The sequence below is a fragment of the Rattus norvegicus genome, chromosome 8 (assembly GCF_021556685.1).
Source record: "Rattus norvegicus strain SHRSP/BbbUtx chromosome 8, alternate assembly SHRSP_T2T, whole genome shotgun sequence".
Taxonomy (NCBI): Eukaryota; Metazoa; Chordata; class Mammalia; order Rodentia; family Muridae; genus Rattus; species Rattus norvegicus.
In genome coordinates this window covers 79200557-79222814 of record NC_141541.1, presented here as the reverse complement: position 1 = coordinate 79222814, position 22258 = coordinate 79200557, and the positions used below count along the sequence as shown (strand labels likewise).

General features: G+C 39.9%; 1 protein-coding gene across 1 annotated transcript in view; it reads right to left on the bottom strand.

Annotated features, from left to right (window-relative positions):
• Nucleotides 1–17191: 17191 nt before the first annotated feature.
• Adam10 (ADAM metallopeptidase domain 10) overlaps nt 17192–22258 on the bottom strand; it is a 125055-nt gene continuing 119988 nt past the window's right edge. Inside the window, 2 exon segments of the mRNA NM_019254.1 lie at nt 17192–18614; nt 20127–20253. Of these exon segments, the coding sequence (NP_062127.1) occupies nt 18520–18614; nt 20127–20253 (222 nt within the window). The 3' untranslated portion in view covers nt 17192–18519.

Sequence of the window (22258 nt, the reverse complement as noted above, 5' to 3'; positions counted from 1 at the left end):
AATCCTAGAAAGAATAGGAATCAGAAAGATACATGAAGCCTACAAAGCCATGTAAAGCAGTCAAATTCCAGTCAGAATACTAAAGCACTGGCAAGATATAAGTTATGTGAGTATTTGTAATCTATTGTTACACAATGATCTAATATTCACACACGATTGAAGTTCTATATGCCAAATATACCATGTGTTCTTGAATGAAAAAAAAAAAAAAGAAAGAAAGAAAAAACAGGGGAGGACAGTGGCATTTCTCTGAATTCCTAGAGATACTCTTTAAAATATATGTAAATGCAGACCAGAGTGGCTCAAAGCACTTACCTTGTATAAGCAAAAGCTGGTTCAACCCCAGCACAATGAATGTGTGGAGGTGTGTGTTGGTGTGTTGGTGCATGGTGGCAGAACACAAGGATGTGAGTATGTGTACCCGTGTGTGCTCATGAGGAACCCAGAGAAAGATGGCTGACATCTTTTTCTCTATTGTTCCTTGCCTTATTGCCTTGAGACATGGTCTGTCCTTGAATCTGAAACTCTTGTCTTCTGTTAGGCTGGCTTACCAGTGAGACTCTGGGATTCACTGTCTATTCCACAATGCTGGGGTTACAGGTACACAAGGCCATGCCTGGATTTTACATGGGTGATGGGGATTTGAACTCAGGTCTTTAGACTGGCAAAGCACGTGCTCTTATTGAGCCATCTCCCCAGCTCCTAGTCTTTCCTCTTTAATGACAGTGGTTACTAAGCCTATCCATGCTCTTCTGCATGGACTTACATAGCACGGTTTTCTAGATAAACTAAAGGGCTTGCTTTATTTTCTTCTTTACACTGAAGGTTATCAGGGATGAATTTCTCAACTAATTAAGCTCAGCAATAAGCTCAATTAATTATGCTTAATTCTTCAACAAGAAGAATTGGTTATTTTAAAATCATTTCTAATTTTATTGAATGTTGCTATAAAGACAAGTAATTTCTAAAATTCTCCAGACTTTCTTTGTAACCGAGTAGATTGTAAACACATATATATTCTACTGGGTATATGAAAAAATTCTGTTTTTTACTTTACAACTATATACATAGGAAATAAACTGAGTTTGCTAGTTGGATATAGTGATGTACATCTGTAATTCCAGAACTTGGAAGCTGAGGCAGAAGGGTCATGAGGTCCAAGCCAGACTTTATAAATAAATAAATAAATAAATAAATAAATAAATAAATAAATAAATAAATAGTTTGATTGTAAATTAGAACCAACCCTGAAAAGGTTTTAAAATCTCCATTTTTACTAAGTTGTATCTGCAGTTTTGTTGATTCTCACAGGCTTATTAATGTGTTCCTGATTCATAAAATGTTCTATATAATGCATTTTATAGTGTTTTTAACCCCAAACTCCTAGGGCACTCACACTTAGTAGGCAAATACTTTACCATTGCACTATCCCCACTTCATTGTGCCTTACTATCTTTATCTCTTCACTGCCAACATATTTTTTTTAAGTTACAACTTTATTTTAGAGTAAGCAAGACGGCTCAGTAGGTGAGAGTACTTGCTGCCAAGCTGTTAATCTGAGATTGATCCCTGGGATTCACACAATGGAAGGAAAAGAATGACTTCAGAAATTTGCCATCTGACCTCACTTTTCTCTGTCTCTGTCTCTGTCTCTGTCTCTGTCTCTGTCTCTCTCCCTCTCTCACACACACACACCACTCAAATAAATTTTAAAAATTTAAACCTTTAAAAATATTTTTCTAGATACATTATAGATAAGTAATTTAAAACTTTTACTCAACATAAAGCCTCTAACTTTAACGGGGAAATCTAGTCCACTCATACTTAGTGAAATAATGAGACCTCATTATCTTACTGGCTTCTCTTACTGTTTGTTTATTCTATTCACTTATTTTTATTTTTATACATTGATCAAATTTTCCTTTCCTTCTCCTTCATTTGGCTTCTAATATAGACTTTTGGCTACTTTCCCCTTTCTGTTGCTCACAACCAAATATTTTTTACCAAGCTATGAAAACTAGACACATATTTCCTCCCACCAAAATACTTTGCTCCTCCTCTGCTTCATTCCTCGCACCATACCCTAAGACTGTTTTCATTTCCCCTCTGCAGTATAGCCTCTCTCCATGCGAGAACACTGGAATATTTCCTTTCTTCCCACCCACCCCCATGCCCAGATCTGCTGAGATTTGCTTACTATTATTAGTACCAGACTACAGAAGAGTTTTCAAGGCAGATGGTGATGTGATCCACTCAAGAAGGGAATAGACTTTTGCAGAGTGGCAGGCCAAAGGCCCTTCACAGACAAAAGAAGTCTCTCTTGTCTGAATGGCAGGTATTGAACTACGTCTTGATTTGGGTTCAGCCTTCTTTCTGCTTTTGCTTTAATGTTCTTCTGAGATCTCATATTCTTTTGGACCTTCCCAACTCTTCTGTAAACATGGAATTTAACTAACCACCACCACGTAAAAGGGAATGGGAACACATTCTTACATCCTCTAAAATTTAGGTGAGACAGAAGCTGGGGGAGTAGGCTGGTTGACAGAGTGCTTGCCTAGCAAGCACGAAATCCTGGTTCCACACTCAGCACTTGTAATCCCAGCACTTGAGAGGTAGAGGCATGAGGATTAGAAGTTCAAAGACATTGTCTACTTCATGGTAAGTTTGAGGTCAGCACCGTGTTGCTGACTTAGAAAACAAGCAACACCCAGGCATGGTGGTGTCCGCCTTTAATCCCAACACTTGGACAGCAGAGGCAGGTGGATCTCTGTGAGTGCAAGAGTAGCTTGGTCTACATAGTGAGTCCCAGGACAATCAAGGTTACATAGTAAGACTTCATCTCAAAACACAAGCAAAAAACAAAACAAAACAAAAACTAAACAACAAAACCACCAAACAACAAGAATAATCAAGAAGTAAAGGTGGAGGGCCCAGCTGCAGGTCTGCCCAGGTCTATTTCTACATTGTTCTTTCCCCTCCCTGACAGCCAGTTTCCATGTTGTAGTTCCTCTGCAGTTAGTGAGCAGACCAATGTCAGGACAGTTCCTTCTCCTGCTCCTCTCTGAGGGAATGTGTTGTATGCCTTGACTCGTTCTTGTAGCTTAGAAATCCACCAAGCCTATGAGTGTGCTCTCTGATCACTGATGCCTCCTAGAATTCAGATGCAAGTCCCTCTCTATCTCTGAAACTCCTTACTTTCCATCGTCTCTTCTGTCACACACATGCTCTTCTGGATTTCTTCTCAAATGCTTGCTTTATCCAATTCTTCTCTTGAAAATCTAGAGCTCAAAATTATGCTTTTTGACCCAGAAAAGCAAGCAGCAAACAAACAGAAGACCCATGAGTTAAAATAGATCTTTCCTCTCTGTAAGTGGAATTGTCTCAGGTATTTTGTTACAATAACAGAAAGTTGGTGTGATGTTTCCGGTTGGCAGCTTGACAAGATCTAGAATCACTTTTGGACTTCTGAGCCTGTGTGTAGGGGGTTATATTTCTTAATTATTTCTTTATTAATTGGTTTCTTTATTAATTTTTGGTTGTGGAAGGAGCCATTCCCTGGGCAGAAGATCATGAACTATATAAAATGGGACAAAGAGAATTGAGCAGCTGTTTTCTGGCTGTGGGTGCTGTGTGATCAGTCGCTTCCCACTCCTGCTGCTTTGGCTTCTCTCTAGGATGCACTAGACCCCTCCACTGATAAGCTGGAGTAAACCCATTCTCTCTTAAGCTGTTTTGATCAGGCCATTTCATTACAGCAACAGGAAAAGAGATTAAAACATTCACCTAACACACAATTATTCCTAGACTGGGACTGACCTCCTTTAAGTACCTGGGTCTACCATCTATTAAGTACATGGCTATTTGAGAAGGGACTTAAAAACAGGAATTTGAATGTTCTTAGTTCAATACAGTTTTTCATACAAACACAGGTTGATGGTATTTGGGTATCCCCGACATGCAAGTTGTCTTATATATATTCTCTTTCTTTAGCACACTTCCTTAAGGCAGTTAATTTTATACTTATTTCTCAGATGAGAGACCAAGAGCGTTACTTGCCTTTACAAGGTCACACAAGTAATGACCCATCAGCTCCTTCCTTACAGATTTTGTCATCTATAAATGTAGCTACTGCCACAATTAGCAACTGACACCACCCTTCATACTTTGACCCCTTGCACCCCATGTTGGAATCATCCTTCATACTCAATTTACCGTCTTTTCATGTTAGGAAGCCACTGTGTTCGATCATCATCCGCGGTATCTTGGGATCGGCAGCTTTGCTCTGAATCCTTTTATAGGGACTGCTGAGATGGCTCAGGCAGGTTACGGCACTCACTGCCAAGACCACTTCCCTAAGTTAATCTCTGACCTCCACATGCCAACCCAGGGTGGGGGTGGGAGGGTTGCAGGGACTGACTACAGTCAGTGAGTGAACAGGACTTGTCAAAGCCTCAGAGTATAAGGCACTCTTTCAAGGGTTTGGACAAATGCTGCAGTATGTGACTTGAAATGGGTAGGGCCGGGGAGGCAGAGTCTCCATGTCCTGAGCCCAAGTTTATAGCATTCTCGATACAGAGGTCATGGTTTCACATCTCCTAGACTATTGGGTCAATATCTTTTTTTTTTTTTTTTTTGGTTCTTTTTTTCGGAGCTGGGGACCGAACCCAGGGCCTTGCGCTTCCAAGGCAAGCGCTCTAACCACTGAGCTAAATCCCCAACCCCTTGGGCCAATATCTTAAAGAAAACCACCAAGCATAGCATTTGCTAGTTTACTTGCCCAGCTATTCACAAACGAAGAGTATCAAGCAGAAAAAAAACACTTAAAAAAGTTAGAGGACTCCAAATGACTAGGGTTGCATGTAACAACTTCAAGAGCAAAGCTTGCCTCTCCCCAGAAACAGTTTTTAATGGCCAGGATACAGCCAATCCAGTATCATTAAAATCACTATCCACACCATTTAACCCTTGCTTGGCCTTCTGGTTCAAGCACTGTTTTCACACACCCTTCAATTAGGCCTTGCCTCCTCCTTTGACTCCACCTCACTCTCAGCTCTCCGATCACTGACAGCTTCTCCCTCAGCACTCGCCATAGCTAGGATGGCGTGCTTAATTCTCTGTGTACTTGATTAACAGTGTCACCTAGTTAGCTTACTGGACCACAAGCTCCGCCAAGAGAAGGACATGGTTAAGTTCACTACTTTATTCTTAGGTATTATTGGCCTTGCACAACTAAGCCCTTAAGAATAACCCATTCAGGGCCAAGAGGGATGGCTCCTCAGATAAAAGGGATTACCATGCAAAACAGACATCCTGAAGTTTGATTCCTAGAGGCCATATAAAAAGTTAGGTGTGGCCAGGATGTAATCCCAGTACTATGACAAGATGAGAGGCAAAGACAGAACTGCCCAGAAGCTAAGGGAAAGCCTGGGAAACTCAGCTCAGCTGCAGAAAAGTAAAAACACCCCCATCTCAACAAGGTGGAAGGCTAAAATTGCCCTCTGACTTTCAAGCATGCCAACACACACACACACACACACACACACACACACACACACACACCCTGAAATAAATAAGAGATTTGTGCCTGATGCAGGACCAAGGGCCACAGGTGTGGAGGACATGGGCCCTAACAGGGGAACCTAACACTGTTGTTTTGATCAATGGGCGTGTTGCAAAGCTGCCATCTAAATACTGATGTTTGAATCTGCAGAACAGTGCTGTTTCTTTCTGCAACAGGCAGCAGCCAATGAAGAGGCCCATAACTGGTCAAAACACTGACGAGCATTCAGCCTCCCCAAGGCTCAGAGAACATCACAGAAGGTGGGGAGGAGTGCTGTGAAATGCTGTCTTCTGGATGTGACCTGGCCATTAGAGTCATAAAGGTACTGCAGGTGTGGTTACCTGCAGGAGATCAGGGAGTAGGGGCAAGCGTCGTGTGTGTGTGTGTGTGTGTGTGTGTGTGTGTGTGTGTGTGTGTATGTGTGTGTGTGTGCGCGCGCGTGTGTGTAAGTGATCTGTGTATGTGTGTGCATGTGTGTGTTGTGTATGTGTGTGAGTTTTGTGTGCGTGTGTGATGTATGTTTGTGAGTGATGTGTGTGTGATGTGTATGCATGTGTGTGATGTGTGTATGTTTTGTGTGCGTGTGAGTAGTGTGTGTGAGTGATGTGTGCGTGTGTGTGTAAGTGATCTGTGTATGTGTGTGCATGTGTGTGTTGTGTATGTGTGTGTTTTGTGTGCGTGTGTGATGTATGTTTGTGAGTGATGTGTGTGTGATGTGTATGCATGTGTGTGATGTGTGTTTTGTGTGCGTGTGAGTAGTGTGTGTGTGAGTGATGTGTGCGTGTGTGCATGTGTGTGTGTGCGTGTGTGTTAGCCACTGTTGGCTTACTTATGCTCATGCAGGCAGCACTAAGTGGTCACAGTATGCTATTTAAAAAGAACATAAACAATGACGCTGGATGGGGCGCGTGCTGGGGTTGGGGCCTGGCAACTGTAGGTAATATAAACATGTATGTATAAAACTGCCAAAGAATATAAGTATTAAAAAGAAGTCTTTTTTAAATGTCTAGTTTTAAAAGAAGGCACTTTTTCTGTTTTCTGTGTATGAGTATTTTCCCTACAGGTATACCTGTGCCAGCAGAGGCAGAAGACATCATTTGATCCCCTGGGCCTGGAGTTACAGCTGGGTGTGAGGTACACTGTGGTTGCTGGGAACCAAAACCAGGTCCTTTGAAAAAGCAGCCATCTTAACTGTTGAGCCATCTCTCACTAAATAAAATTTCAAACAATCTGTCCAGTGAATGAATGACTAAAATGAATAAACAGTCCACAAAGTAACTATGCATTAGTATAGGACAGAATTCCAGCCCTGCTGATGTGGAAAGAGGGGGGAGAGGTGTTAACAAAGATGCTAATATGGGTACGAGGGCTATCAGAACTAAATTAGGAAATGTGAGTAACATACGACACTTCAATTTATCAAAACCGTTTAGCTTTACTGAGCAGCCTCAGCCACCCCAAACTTTCACTTTTCATGTAAGACATTATGCCAAATTATTCCAACCTCCCTATAATGAAAAAAAAAAAAAGACAATTCCAGGACACCTCTTAAAAGATACATTTGCACCTACAGGGATCAGTGTCATTTAAACAAGAAAGATGGAGACTCAGTTTACTATACTGAGCTACTTAACATTTATCCAGAAGCAGGATTTGTAAGTTTACTGTGGGTAGCTTGACCATTATCCTGATGTATAACAGAAGAGCATTCTTTTCCTTAAGTAGTTGGCAAGTCACACAATAGTATGAAAGTAAGGAGGAATCAAATGGCTGCTACTGAGAATGACTGATAGTTTCAAACTTAACCCTCATACTCAAAGTCAATCATTCATGGGAACTAGAGCAGAATATAATTAATCATGTTAGCTTGTTGGTTCAAGCTTAATTCCACTAAAAAAAATCATTATGAAACTCATCATGAATATAGGTTATGAATACAGCCTTGAGTAAACCTCTATATGAACTCAATCCATATTTAAAACATTTTTAGCACAAACATTTAAATATAGGTAGAAAAAAAACCAGTATGCTAAATTGCCTAGTTTCAACAATTACCATCTCACAAACTTCTTTCAATTTCCATACACATGCTGACCAACTCTAATTCCTCAGTTATTTTTACAGACATTTTACGACACTAATCATCACTTTAATAACATTTCAGTTTGTATCTCTATGTGACATGGGCTTCCTTTCATGGCACTCTCACATGATAATAAAATGTAGTGAGTGGGCCCTTCCTGTCTCCATCTGCACTGGGAGTTAACCCTGTGGCACAGCTTTCTGAACCAAAATTCCGCCTGGAGAGAGTTGGTCTCACAGGAGTGCTGTCACTCCTAAGTCCACAGGTGAGACAAACATTTTTTCTCCAATAGCTGGCTAAAGAGACCTGCCAGGAGACCACAGGGCTCAGGAACCATGGAGCAACTGAAGACAGGATTCTTCCGGTCTCCATCTGTGCCCCAGAGTTAACCAGGTGGCACAGCTCTCCCGACCCAAAAGAAGATACCACCCAAACATAATTCCACCTCTAACAAAAAAAAATTAGAGGAAGCAACAATCACTTTTCCTTAATATCTCTTAACACCAATGGACTCAATTCCCCAGTAAAAAGATAGAATATTAGAATGGATACATAAATAGAACCCAGCATTTTGCTACATACAGGAAATGACAGACACCACCTCAAAGTAAAAGGCTGGAAAAAAATTTTCAAGCAAATGGTCCCAAGAAACAAGCTGGAGTACCCATTCCAATATTGATAATTGACTTTCAATCAAAAGTAATAAAAAAGGATAAGGAAGGACACTTCATATTCATCAAAGGAAAAATTCACCAAGATGAACTCTCAATTTTGAACATCTCTGCTCCAAATGCAAGGGCACCTACATTCATAAAAGAAACTTTACTAAAGCTCAAAACACACATCACACCTCAAACAATAATAGTGGGAGACTTTAACACCCCATTCTCGTCAATGGACACATTTGTGGAAACAGAAAATAAACACAGACACAGCGAAACTAATAGAAGTTATGAACCAAATGGATTTAACAGATATCTGTAGAACATTTCATCCTAAAACAAAAGAATGTACCCTCTTCTGAGCACCTCATGGTACCTTCTCCAAAATTGATCATATAATGAGTCACAAAACAGGTCTCAACAGATTCAAGGAGATCGAAATAATCCCATGCTTCCTTCAGATCATCACAGACTAAGGCTGGTCTTCAATAACAACAAAAACAACAGAAAGACCACACACATATAGAAACTGAACAATGCTCTACTCAATGATAACTTGGTCAGGAAAGAAATAAAGAAATTAAGGATGTTTTAGAATTTAATAAAAAGTGAAGGCACAACATACCCAAACTTATGGGATACAATGAAAGCAGTGCTAACAGGAAAACTCATAGCTCTGAGTGTCTACAAACAAACAAACAAAAACCAAAACAAAACTGGAGAGCATACACTAGCAGCTTGACAGCACATATGAAAGCTCAAGAACAAAAAGAAACAGATACACCCAAGGGGAGTAGACAGGAAGAAAGAATCAAACTCAGGGCTGAAATCAACCAAGTAGAAACAAAAAGAACTATACAAAGAATCAACAAAACCAGGAGTTAGTTCTTTGAGAGAATCAACAAGATAGATAAACCCTTAGTCAGACTAACCAGAGGGCACAGAGAATGTATCTAAATTAACAAAATCAGAAATGAAAAGGAGACATAAAAACAGAATCTGAGGAAATTCAAAAAAGCATCAGATCCTACTACAAAAGCCTATACTCAACAAAACTGGAAATGCTGAAGGATATGGACAATTTTCTAGGCAGATACCAGGTAACAAAGTTACCTAGATCACATAAACCATCTAAACAGTCCCATAAACCCTAAAGAAATAGAAGCAGTCATTAAAAGTCTCCCAACCAAAAAAAGCCCAGGACCAGATGGGTTTAGTACAGAATTCTATCAGACCTTCAAAGAAGACCTTATACCAATACTGTCCAAACTATTTCACAAAATAGAAACAGAAGGAACACTACCCAATTCCTTCTATGAAGACACAATTACACTCATAACTAAACCACACAAAGACCCAACAAAGAAAGAAAATGTCAGACCAATTTTCCTTATGAATATCGATGGAAAAATACTCAATAAAATTCTCACAAATCAAATCCAAGAACACATGAAAAAGATCATCCATCATGATCAAGTAGGCTATATCCTGGGGATGCAGAGATGGTTCAATATACAGAAATCCATCAACATAATCCACTATATAAACAAACTCAAAGAAAAAAAATGACATGATCATCTTATTAGATGCTGAGAAGACATTTGACAAAATTCAATACTCAATCATGATAAAAGTCTTAGAAAGATCAGGAATTCAAGGCCCATACCTAAACACAGTAAAAAGCAATATATAGTAAACCAATATCAAATATATATATAGTAAGCCAATAACAAACTAATGGAGAGAAACTTGAAGCAATCCCACTAAAATCAGGGACTAAACAAGGTTGCTTGTCTTCCTACTTATTCAATATAGTACATGAAGTTCTAGCCAGAGCAATCAGACATCAAGAGGAGGTCAAAGGGATACAAATTGGAAAGGAAGAAGTCAAAATATCACTATTTGCAGATGATATCATAGTATACTTAAGTGACCCCAAAAATTCTACCAGAGAAGTACTAAACCTGATAAACAACTTCAACAATGTGGATATAAAATTAACTCAAACAAATCAGTAGCCTTCCTTTACTCAAAGGATAAACAGGCTGAGAAAGAAATTAGGGAAACAACACCCTTCATAATAGTTCCAAACAATACAAAATACCTCGGTGTGACTCTAACCGAGCAAGTGAAAGTATGTATGACAAGAACTTCAAGTCTCTGAAGAAAGAAATTGAAGAAGACCTCAGAAGATGGAAAGATCTCCCATGATCATGGATTGGCAGGATTAATATAGTAAAAATGGCCCTCTTGTCAAAAGCAATCTACAAGTTTAATGCAATCCCCATCAAAATTCCAACTCAATTCTTTATAGAGTTTGAGCCATTTGCAAATTCATCTGGAAAAACAAAAAACCCAGGATAGTGGGAAACTCTCAACAATAAAAGGACTTCTGGGGAATCACGGACCTCAAGCAGCATTAACTGTATGGTATTGGTACAGAGACAGGCAGGTAGATCAACAGAATAGAATTGAAGACCCAGAAATGAATCCCCATACCTATGGTCACTTGATCTTTTTTTTTTTTCCGGAGCTGGGGACCGAACCCAAGGCCTTGCGCTTGCTAGGCAAGCGCTCTACCACTCAGCTAAATCCCTAATCCTGGTCACTTGATCTTTGACAAGATAAAACCATCCAGTGGAAAAAAGACAATATTTCCAACAAATGGTGCAGGTTCAATTGGAGGTCAGCATTTGGAAGAATGCAAATCAATCCATTCTTATTGCCTTGTACAAAGCTCATGTCCAAGTCGATCAATGACCTCCACATAAAACCAGATACACTGAAACTAATAGAAGAAAAAGTAGGGAAGAGCCTCCCACACATGGGCATGGGAGAAAATTTCCTGAACAGAACACCAATGGCTTATGCTCTAAGATCGACAAATGGGACCTCATAAAATTGCAAAGCTTTTGTAAGGCAAAAGATACTGTCAACAGGACAAAACAGCAAACAACAGATTGGGAAAGACCTTTACCAATCCTACACCTGATACAGGGCTAATATCCAATATATACAAAGAAATCAAGAAGTTATCCTCCAGAGAATCAAATAATCCTATTAAAAAAATGGGGCACAGAGCTAAACAAAGAATTCTCAGCTGAGAAATATCAAATGGCTGAGAAGTACCTAAAGAAATTTTCAACATCCTTAGTCATCGGGGAAATGCAAATCAAAACAACCCTGAGATTCCACCTCACACCAGTCAGAATGGCTAAGATCAAAAACTCAGGTGACAACAGATGCTAGCGAGGATGTGGACAAAGAGGAACACTTCTCCATTGTTGGTGGGATCGCAAGTTGGTACAACCACTCTGGAAATCAGTCTGGAAGTTCCTCAGAAAATTGGACATAGTACTACCTGAGGACTCAGCTATACCACTCCTGGGCAAATACCCAAAAGATGTTCCAACATGTAACAAGGACACATGCTCCACTATGTTCATAGTAGTCTTATTTATAATAGCCAGAAGCTGGAAAGTACCCAGATGTTCTTTAACTGAGGAATGGATACAGAAAATGTGGTACATCTACACAATGGAGCACTACTCAGCTATTAAAACCAGTGACTTCATGAAATTCTTAGGCAAATGGATGGGACCAGAAAATATCATCCTAAGTGAAGTAACCCAATCATAAAAGGACATACATGGTATGCACTCACTGGTAAGTGGATATGAGACCAAAAGTTCGGAATACCAAAGACACAATTCACAGATCACATGAAGCTCAAGAAGAAGGCAGATCTATGTGTGGATGCTTCAGTGCCTCTTAGAAGGGGGAACAAAATATTCAAGGGATGAAATATAGAAACAAAGTGTGGAACAGAGACTGAAGGAAAGGTCTTCCAGAGACTGCCCCACTTGGGGATCCATCCCATCTCCAGACATGAAACCCAGACAATATTGTGGATGCCAAGAAGTGCTTGTTGACAGGAGTCTGATATAACTGTCTCCTGAGAGGCTCTGCCACACTCTGACAAATACAGATGTGGATGCTCGCAGCCATCCATTGGACTGAGCATGGGGTCCCCAATGGAGTAGGTAGAGAAGGGATTGAAGGAGCTGAAGGGGTTTGCAACCCATAGGAAGAACAAAAATATCAACCGACCAGACCCTCCAGAGCTCCTAGGGACTAAACCACCAACCAAAGAATACACATGGACAGACACATGACTCCAGCCACATAGGTAGCAGAGGATGGCCTTGTCGGACATTAGTGGGAGGAAAGGCCTTTGGTCCTCTCGATTCCCCAGTGTAGGGAATTGCGAGGGTTGGGGAGGGGGAGGGGATGTGTGGGGGAGCATCCTCATAGAAACAGGGAGGGCAGATGGGATAGGGGGTTTCCAGAGGTGACACTGGGAAAGGGGATAACATTTGAAATGTAAATAAATAAAATACCCAATAAAAAAGAATGTAGCAGGGTTGGGGATTTAGCTCAGTGGTAGAGCCCTGGGTTCAGTCCCCAGCTCTGAAAAAAAGAAAAGGAAAAAAAAAAAAAAGAATGTAGCAAATGAACTGGGAGGTGGGGTGTAGCTTACATGGTAGGACACACGCTCAGCATGCATGAAGCCCAGGCTAAACCTCCAGCACTTAACAAAAAATTAAAACAAAATGTAAACACTAATAATAACAATAATCCTTTACAATAACCAACTATCAAATCCTACTTCACATATCCCTAATGATCTTTTAAGTTTTCCCACTGCAGAATCCAAACAAGTTCATCAATTGTCTTGGCAAACTAAGTCTCTTCTAATTGATCTTTCTCTCTTTGAATTTTAGTTGGTCACTTGCTCTGCAGTTCCCCGAAGCCTGGATTGTGTGGATTTCTCTATGCTTTCATTTGTTCCTTCTGTTTTTAGGAAGTGGTGCCAGGTCTGGAAGTGAGATCAGGATATGGTCGGACTTGGTGGGTCTGCTCCTGTAGAGATGTGCTTCCATTGAGAGGTGTCTGAGGCTCACGGTATCTGGAGGAGATTCTCTCCACCCCTTCATCCCTGAAGGGTAAAATGGCAACATCTTAATTCTGTATTTTTCTTCAGTTTGTTGGCCAGGATGTCTTTAAAATTTTCATATTCCAAAGGTAACTATGAATTTGTAAAACCAGAGTTTCAATCTCTTGAAGATATTATTTTTACTGTTGCTAAAATTATCTTCAAAGTGCTTCCTGAATCACTGTATGTGTGTGACAGATTTTTTTCTTTTCTTTTTCTTTGTACATATCTTTCCCTACACCCAGAATTAACCACTTATCCAAGGAAGTCTGACTCCTTTTATGAAAACAGTATTTGAAGACCATAGCTGGAGCACTAAGTTTTGACCTTCATGAAATCAATTACACAGTCTTCCACTGTTGTTTCCAATAAACTTATGTGGGGGTAATACATGCAGACTTTCTACTTCTCATATTTCTTTAAAGAGAAATCCTTATATGTTACCAGTGAAAGACACTATCACCTTTTTTAATCAATGACCTTTCAATCATTGATTAAAAAAACCAAAAACTCTAGTTTTAAGACTGTACTATTAGACTTAGGATTTCCACAAAGGATTGTTTAAAATAATGAACAATCTGAAACTTAAAGACCCAAACAATGGGGAAGTGACTGATGTAAAAAGGCATACAATACTTCCGTAGGGTGAGATCATTACAGCCATCAGAATGGTTAATACACCATCATTATTTTGCTAAATAAAAAAAAATGGATTACAAATTATACTTTTAGTCATATGCCATTGACTCACATATTGTGTCCTGAAATCTTGACAGTGGAGCCAAAGCGGGCATTATCCCATGCCCAGTCACCCATTTCACTTCAGGCTTAGAATGTGGTGTCCCTGGAGCTGACAAACCAGACAGGACACCTTCATCTGCTTCCCAGTTGCCAAAAATGTATTCTTGTTACCACATTCTTCCCTTCACCTGCTCTTTGTTGGATTAGCCCTAGCATTTTCATGGTGATTTCAGGACAGAGACGGTGATAAACACTGCATTCCACTCTCTTGTATTTATCTAGTATCCAGTTGTTTTTTAATAGAAAACACATTCTGAAAAGGTTACCAATTATAAATACACAAATGTCTAGTGAAAACAGCATATAAGTATATGTCTGAAAACACAAAACACATGGGAATACAGAGTACAAAGGTTGAATCTGTGTCTCACTAAAAGAGTTGGCTCCAGAAACAATAATGAAAATGTTAAACTGGTAATAAATGGGGAGAAAAAAAATCAACTGGAAGTCTTTTGTTGTTGCTGATGTGGCTCTCTTGTTTGGAAACTTGTCTACTCTGTTGCCTGGCCTGGCTTCTATCTCTAGGCAACAAGCAATCCTGCCTCAGCCTCCTAAGTAGTTAGGACTGCTGGCATATGCACTGTACCTGGCCTAAGAGTTCTTAACTGAGAATCTAAAATGTTAAAATCAAAGCTGCACTCTGGGCAAAGTGATAGTCCTTTGTTTCTGAGACAGAAAAATAGAGTCCCCCTACAATCTCTTATAGCATTAGTGACTTCTCTAAAGATGATTTATCCTTACCAGCTGCTTCAAACTGGTATTCTCTGGCTTTGGGAGACTCTGACCCTCTAAGTATGAGGATGACTATTTCCCTTGTACCTAGGTTCACAAGACATTTGCTACATCAATGCTGAGAAACTCTGAGACCTTTAATTAGAAATACTCCAAGAGAACTTAAAGGCTTTCTCAAGGACAGTGTGCACACCTCACAGCTACCAAAGACACCAAAGGTTGAAAGCAACAATTAGGTCTTAAAACACAATAGTAGCCCAAGACAGGACTTAGAAACAGAAAACCGCTCAGTTTTGGCAAATCTTCAGTTTTATATTCAACTATGAATGCAACAAATCTGAAGTGCCCAGACTACGAAGTATTAAAAAGACTGAAAAGCTAAGACTAATCTCATAAAGCTGTGTTTTCCTTAGATAAATCCTTCCCCAGCCTGCATATTGCCTAGTGCTGTGGAAATCACTAAATCCTGAAACCGTAATGATATATTTGTTTGTAAACTGGTATTCAAATTTAGAAACTATACCAAAAATAAATTCCAAACAAAATTTAAGCAGCGACAAATTTGTAATTATCTGACTTGGTAAAAATTATCAGTCTCATGGGAAAACAAAACAATCCCTTCCCCCCTATTATTTAGTAACTCTACTGTAAAAGTATGATAAAGTAGACACAAATATAAGTGCCCCTGATTCCAGCACTTGGAAGGCAAAGGCAGTGAGTTCAAGGCCAGCTCTAGAGTAAGACTTCCACTTCAAAACAAACAAACACCAAAACAAAACCAAAAGAAAAAAACAAAGTATTGCATATTTGCTTATTTGATATATGCCAATATTTACAGCTAGTCTTACTTTTTAAATTGGAATTTGAGGCATATTTTCCATATAGGGTACTATCCTATATACAAAATAATTTCTTCTACAATGTCAATTCTCTGCTTATAATATACAATAAATCTGATAAGACAGAAAAATGTTAATTCAAAATTTCAAATATATTTTCATTAGACCAGGTCTTCTTTTGTGTGGGGGCACTGGCAGGGGAGCTGTGAATTGAAGATAAGGCCCATGTGCATGCTAGGCAAGTACTTCACTAGGATTGTTTGGGGAAGGAATCTGGCATATAGCCTAGGTTGGCCTTTTCTCTCCCTATCCTTCTATGTTAGCCCCTCTAGTACTGATATTATGGATGGGCACTACCACATCTAGATAAGTTAGACATTAATAAAGCACTTAGCACCCAGACAGGACTTTGAGAACACAGAAAGAAGACTGCAAGTTCCCAGTTAGGTTTAGCTCTTCAGAAAGACAGTCCTGGACACTGACGAGAAGCAGTGAGAAGCAGCTGCACTGAGTGACTTTTAACATGCAGTGTGTGTATAACAATGACAACCACTCCTCACTGTGGCTCTGGACTACACAGTGACGCCTGCACTCGAATGGGGAGAGACCTTCCTGCTGAGTGTTCCTTCATTCAGCACAGCAGCTGCTTCTGACCATTCTGAGTTCACAGAGCATAGACCCATCAGATTGATTTCATCAAGTCTATTTATTAATGCATTTCAAGTTTCAAAAACCCTTACATCTTTGCACAATACTTTATTTTTTGCAGGTTTTAGTAAAAATTTCCAAAGTGAACAACAACAAAAAAAAGATACTGTATAAAACACAGTGGACATTAAACTGACAGTAGTATTAGATCTTACTGGTCCTGGTTCTTTCATTTTTTACCACATCTTGATTTGTAGTGGAAACAGTTCAGTGCATGTATCTCCTCAGAAAACATTTAACTTAGACTCAAAATAAAATAGGGCAGTGCATAACTGCGAAAACCCTACCACAGGATAACATTACAAGCAAAAAATGTACATGTTCCAAAGTCTACCACACTCAAGAAGTTACTAAGAACTCTTGCAGAATAAAAGTCACCATTTTAGAAATGCAAACCCACTTCCAACCTTTGCACAGTCCACAAACAAAGGCATTTGAATGATTTAAAGCAGTGTCATACACAGCTACCTACTTGTTGGGTTAGAATTATTTATAGTCTATCTGGGGTTTCATGTACAAAATTTGTCTCTAAATCATGTACAAAAAGCTGTTTTGAAAAAAGTCCCGCGTACTGTACAAGTTTACAAGGAGAGATCCCATTGTTTCTCTAGCGGTTTTGGCCTTGCTGGCTCGCGTCACATTGTGAGTGATTGTGTAAACCTTAGACTCTTAAGAAAAAGGAAAAAAAAAAAAAAAAGCCAAACACAGTAATCTTGTCAACCTTCTCTAAATTGCCTCCTATGTAAAGCCAGGAAAATCACTGCTGCTGACTTCTAATTTAAGTGATGTAGCTGGAAAACAGAAGCAATGAGTATGTCACAAGCTTACATATTTTTAATGCCCCCTCCATTTTCTGCATAGCGATAAGCCTGTTAATACATTAAATGCTTTTGCTTTCTCTTTCTTTAAAAATGCCAATATTTATATCTGCTTAAAAAAGGAAGTTTGTAATGGGACACTGTGCTGTCTACCTTCATTGTTGCTAAAATGTCTTGGGGGGAAAACAACATCAGAAAACCTATCTACAATTTCAACTACCTGCTGAGCAAATTACTCATCTCTAGTGGTTACCAATGATCAGTGACAGTGTGCTGAAGAACTGTCCAAATATTTCAATGAAGACACTGATTTTCTTTTCCATATCAGATAAAAACAGAATTAGCAGGCTTGAAGTACATGGAATACACAGAGTAATAAGCAGGCTACAGATGAAAACGATCATTTCCAACATAATTCCTACCAAGGCGTGAAAAAAAATTCACCTAGCAATTTAAAACGGAGTTGATTTAGAAAGTATAAAGTACTAACGCAGAAATCAGACAATGACATGAAGAACTGACTGAAGCCAAAAGCTGTTGCTGCCCGGTTTGTAAGCCACCAGCTGAGCTCTTCAACACAGCCTCTCCTACTCACAGCAGCCATGGAACAGGGAAAAGGATGCATGTAAGAACCAACTCCACCATAAGAAAAAGGGAAAACAATTCTCATTTCAAAATGGCCTGCATGAAGCATTACAGAATCCTGGACCACTGCACACCACCATTCTCTGTTATCCTGAGTATGTCAATTAAACAGTAATTTTTCATTAAGAGCGGAAAAATTTATAATACAAAGAAACATCCATATTGCAATTTCTGTTTACAATTGCACAGAGAAGTACAGTGTACGTAAGAAATACATGTCTGCATATAACAAGGTATGTACATTGGCAAGTGATGTATCCAATGTTGAGGTGGTCGAGCCTCCCAGCCTTGATTGGCAGTTGAAAAAAATATATTTCAATTTGTGATAAAAGTTTATCGAGAGCCAAGTCTGTCTGCAAGTGAAGAAAATGCAGCAACGAAGAACAGGGAACACAGGGCACATAATAATATTCTAAGACTTTGTGCCATTAGGTTAAAAATATCTGTCCATAAGAAAATTGGGTTCCTTTTCCATCCCACCCCCCCAAAAAAATTGGAATTTTCAGGCTTTAAATTTTAGGTAATTCCACCTGGTCTGAGGACATGATCTCTTGCCATTTTTTCTTCAACTATTAACTGTGAGGGTTTCATTTGCAGATGATGACTTAACAGGTTTCTCTTTGGAGTGAAGTTTTCCCACTGTAGGCACTAGGAAGAACCAAGGCAAAAGCTGCATCAGCGTCGCATGTGTCCCATTTGATAACTCTCCCGGGGCCTCTGACGCGGGGGCTGCTGAATGGGCTGTGGCGGTCTCCTCCTCTTTAAAGTGCCTGCAAAGAAAGCAAAACAGCTCACTGTGTGCCACCTCCTAATCTTCAAAAGTGAAGCACTCTTTCACCAAGAAAAGCTATTCTTTGGCACTGACCAGCAGAAATTGTGCTCTGTAACAGTTTTCAGGTTGTCATAATAAAAAATAAAATAAAAATTAATTTTAGTACTTATTTCATCTAGGCCAATCATACCAACCTTAACATGTACTCAATATAAAAATTACTAAAATGTTTCACTATTTTATGTTAAGTTTTTAAGTCTGCTCCATCTTTAATATTTAGCAGCACATCTCCATGGAGATGAGGTGCATTCCAAGGACTTGACACCTTAAGAATTAGACTGACCACTCTGTATTATTCTAGCATTGAGGGCGGAATCTATGCCTGGGCCCTGACAGACACTTGAGGCCTGTCTGCACAGCATATGGCCAGTCACTCACCTGGTTTGTCATACAGACCTTAAAACCGCCCTTAAGTATGTGCTCAGCACTTTTATGAAGTTTGAACAAGTGAACAGTTCTCAGAGGCGTCAGTACACAAGTCCAATGTCTCACCACTAAAGGAGGGCACCATGGCAACCATGCCCCAAAGGTGTTCTGTAGCTCTTGGAAATGTGTTAAACTCACACAAGTACCTGGGTTCTGACAACTCCGGGAACTTAAGAAAATGAGTATATCAAATCAGACATCCTCTACCCCACCATGAGGACTCCTGGGCTCTCTTGTCCCAACACAGGGAAATGCAAGGGAATAGCTGAGCGGAAATACAAAGTAGAAGGAACCACTCTGACGTGAGACAAGGCCCTCCTGAGGAGGGGCACACCCTAGTACCCAACGCTGACTTCCCTGCTACTCTCTTAGGCAGTCGTCCCCATACCTGTAGTGACTAGCCACACATACCTTGGATAGGGAAAGAAGGGACTGGTAAGACTAACGAGTAACAGAGCAGTTGCTTCCTCTCCTCCTCTTCAAATGCTCAAAGTTGACTCAGCCTAGTGGCAGTCAGTATCCTCCAGACAAAAGGAGACTATTTGACAGGTTCTTAACATCTGAACTAAGACTCCCCTACATGCAGATTTATATTTCTCAGTAAGCTCCTTCCAGAGGAAAATGTGCTTCCATACCAGAAACTATTTTAAGAATACAGACATTACAAATAGTATCAGAGCTATTAACTGTTTAGATACAAAGACCAATAATTTAAAATCACTTTAACTACTGTAACAAAAACAAGGTATGGTAAGAAACTGAGACAAAACAAGGAAGGAGAATCCAACCAAATATCAAAATGTTGGTCCAATGTTTTGTGACACTCAGGATAGACCAGCATTATAATGGTAGTCAATAACTAGACCACACTGATGAACAATTACACAGCCAGTGAATCATTAGTCAGGCAATTTATCAAAAACAAAGCCCTATATAGTCAGTTACTAAAGCTCCCAGGGCTGTGTCCTCCCTGCCCCGCAGCTCTGGCTCTACTCAGAGCAGCACCCATTGCTCAGCACCTTACCTGGAAGTGGTTTAGGAGGAGGCAACTTTGGATTACTACTTGGAGTGTGAACACTGCAAATCTTGATAAATCCAGCCATTAGCATGATCAGGGCAATTCCCATAAGCAGTACTGCCCACCAGTGAGCCTGGACAGGAACAGAATTAGACTGTTCTAAGACAGCAGATATTAACATCCAACATATGCAATATTTACAACTTTCAATTTCTGAATGTCCACACTGGCTTTAATGTAGATTACTAACACTTATGCAATTACTACTAATTATTTCTAGCAAAACATTCAAAGCGCCTCTATCATCTGAGGCTTTATATAACTTACTAACTCTGTACTGTTTACCCAGATCCTAAAATAAAAACACATGCTATGCCAAAACACCCCAGTCACTTTCTCTGAATACATAAGCTCCCTTATATTAAAACAACTTTTGTTTCTTCTTGAAAGAATCTCTAACTTAATGAAAATTTGTAAGTACAGTGCAAAGAACTTTAAAAAATCTGAACCAGAGTCAGCTTTATACACCACACTACTCCCCATGAAAGTCCCATAACACTGGCTCAATTGGTAAAGTGCTTGGCTTGTCACCAAAATGAGGACCCAAGCTCAGATCCCTCGACACTAAAAAGCCAGGTGTAAAAACATATACCTATAATCTCAGCACCGCAGAGCAGAGAGACAAGAGAATCTCTTGGGCTTACTGGCCATGCAGTTTTGTCAATCAGAAATCTACAGGTTCAGTGAAAGATCCTACCTCAACAACAAAAAAAGGTGGAAAACAACACCCAGCATCAAACTCTGGTCTCCCACACATGCACATATACACGCAGACCACAGACAGATGGTTGGAGAGAAGGGCAGACACATACACACAAATTCCTACATTATAAAATATAAGAGCATTTCCTAGATTTCACTCTCAAGTGGCTATTTGTCAAGAGGCAGGGTACAGGACTCTTGTCAGTCTATTCAAACAGTCCAGAGACAATTTTGAGCAATGTTGGAAGCTCCACATTCCTTGAGCCCAGTTAGTAAATACTAGAAGAACCATTCGCTACTATGACAGCTACTGCACATTTCTGAGTTACTTCTGGGATCAGTGCCTTTCTGTATTGCGGTCATCTCTTACATGCAAAGGGCAATGGTCGTCCTGCTCCATGGAGGCTGAGGCCTACTGGCAGAGCAGATCCCTACATCCTTAGTGCTTCTCATGTTCTTCCTAACACTTCTGTCTCCAGCCTCCTGTGCTCCTAATACCTTCCATATGGCTATCTGTGCTACAACTGCGCAAACAATAGGTTTGATTACGCCTCCTTTCATTTCAATTCTTTGTCCTAAAGCTGGATGACCCAGGAGCAGGAAAGGAAAGCAGAAAATGAAGCCTGAGTGTGCGAAGCAGCATGGTTCTCCTCAGATTCTAAAGAGCGCACAGGGAATTCATTCTCGGCAGACAGGGCAAGAAGCAGGCCTGCTTTTAAATGGAGTATTTTGTCAACCACTAAAATTCAGTAAGCTTTCAAAAGACTTTTCAAACTGTTGTGGTCATACGGAAGATTCATGCACTTCCTTCTCCGTGAAACATTCCTGTACATCTGCTACTGCCAGCGCTTAAGAATGCACTTGCAATGTCATCTTTTTAAAGAGAACTTTCCAACGGCTAAATCATAGACAATTTGTCTAAAGCACATAAGGCCCTGGGGGTCAGTTCCCAGCAACACACACACACACACACACACACACACACACACACACACACACACACACACACAATCTATATCTGTATCTACATCCACCTATCTCTATCTATCCATCTACACATACACATATACACACACACTAAAAACAAAAAATGAATCAAAAACAAAAATTAAAAAAATTTAAGATTTCTCCAATAGAATTTGCTGTTTTCTACGAAAAAAACACATAGAACTAAAACACACTTGTATGTGCCTGTGTTCCAGATCCTACACTGGACTATGAGTTCCTGGACTTACATCCTTCTCTCTCAATTCCATAAGAAGCCAACTTCAACTCTCTGCAATTCCATGGCAGTTCACACTGTCTAACTCCAGCTCTAGGGGATCCAATGCCCTCTTCCAGCCCCTATGGGCATCTAGATTCTTCAGGTCAATTCT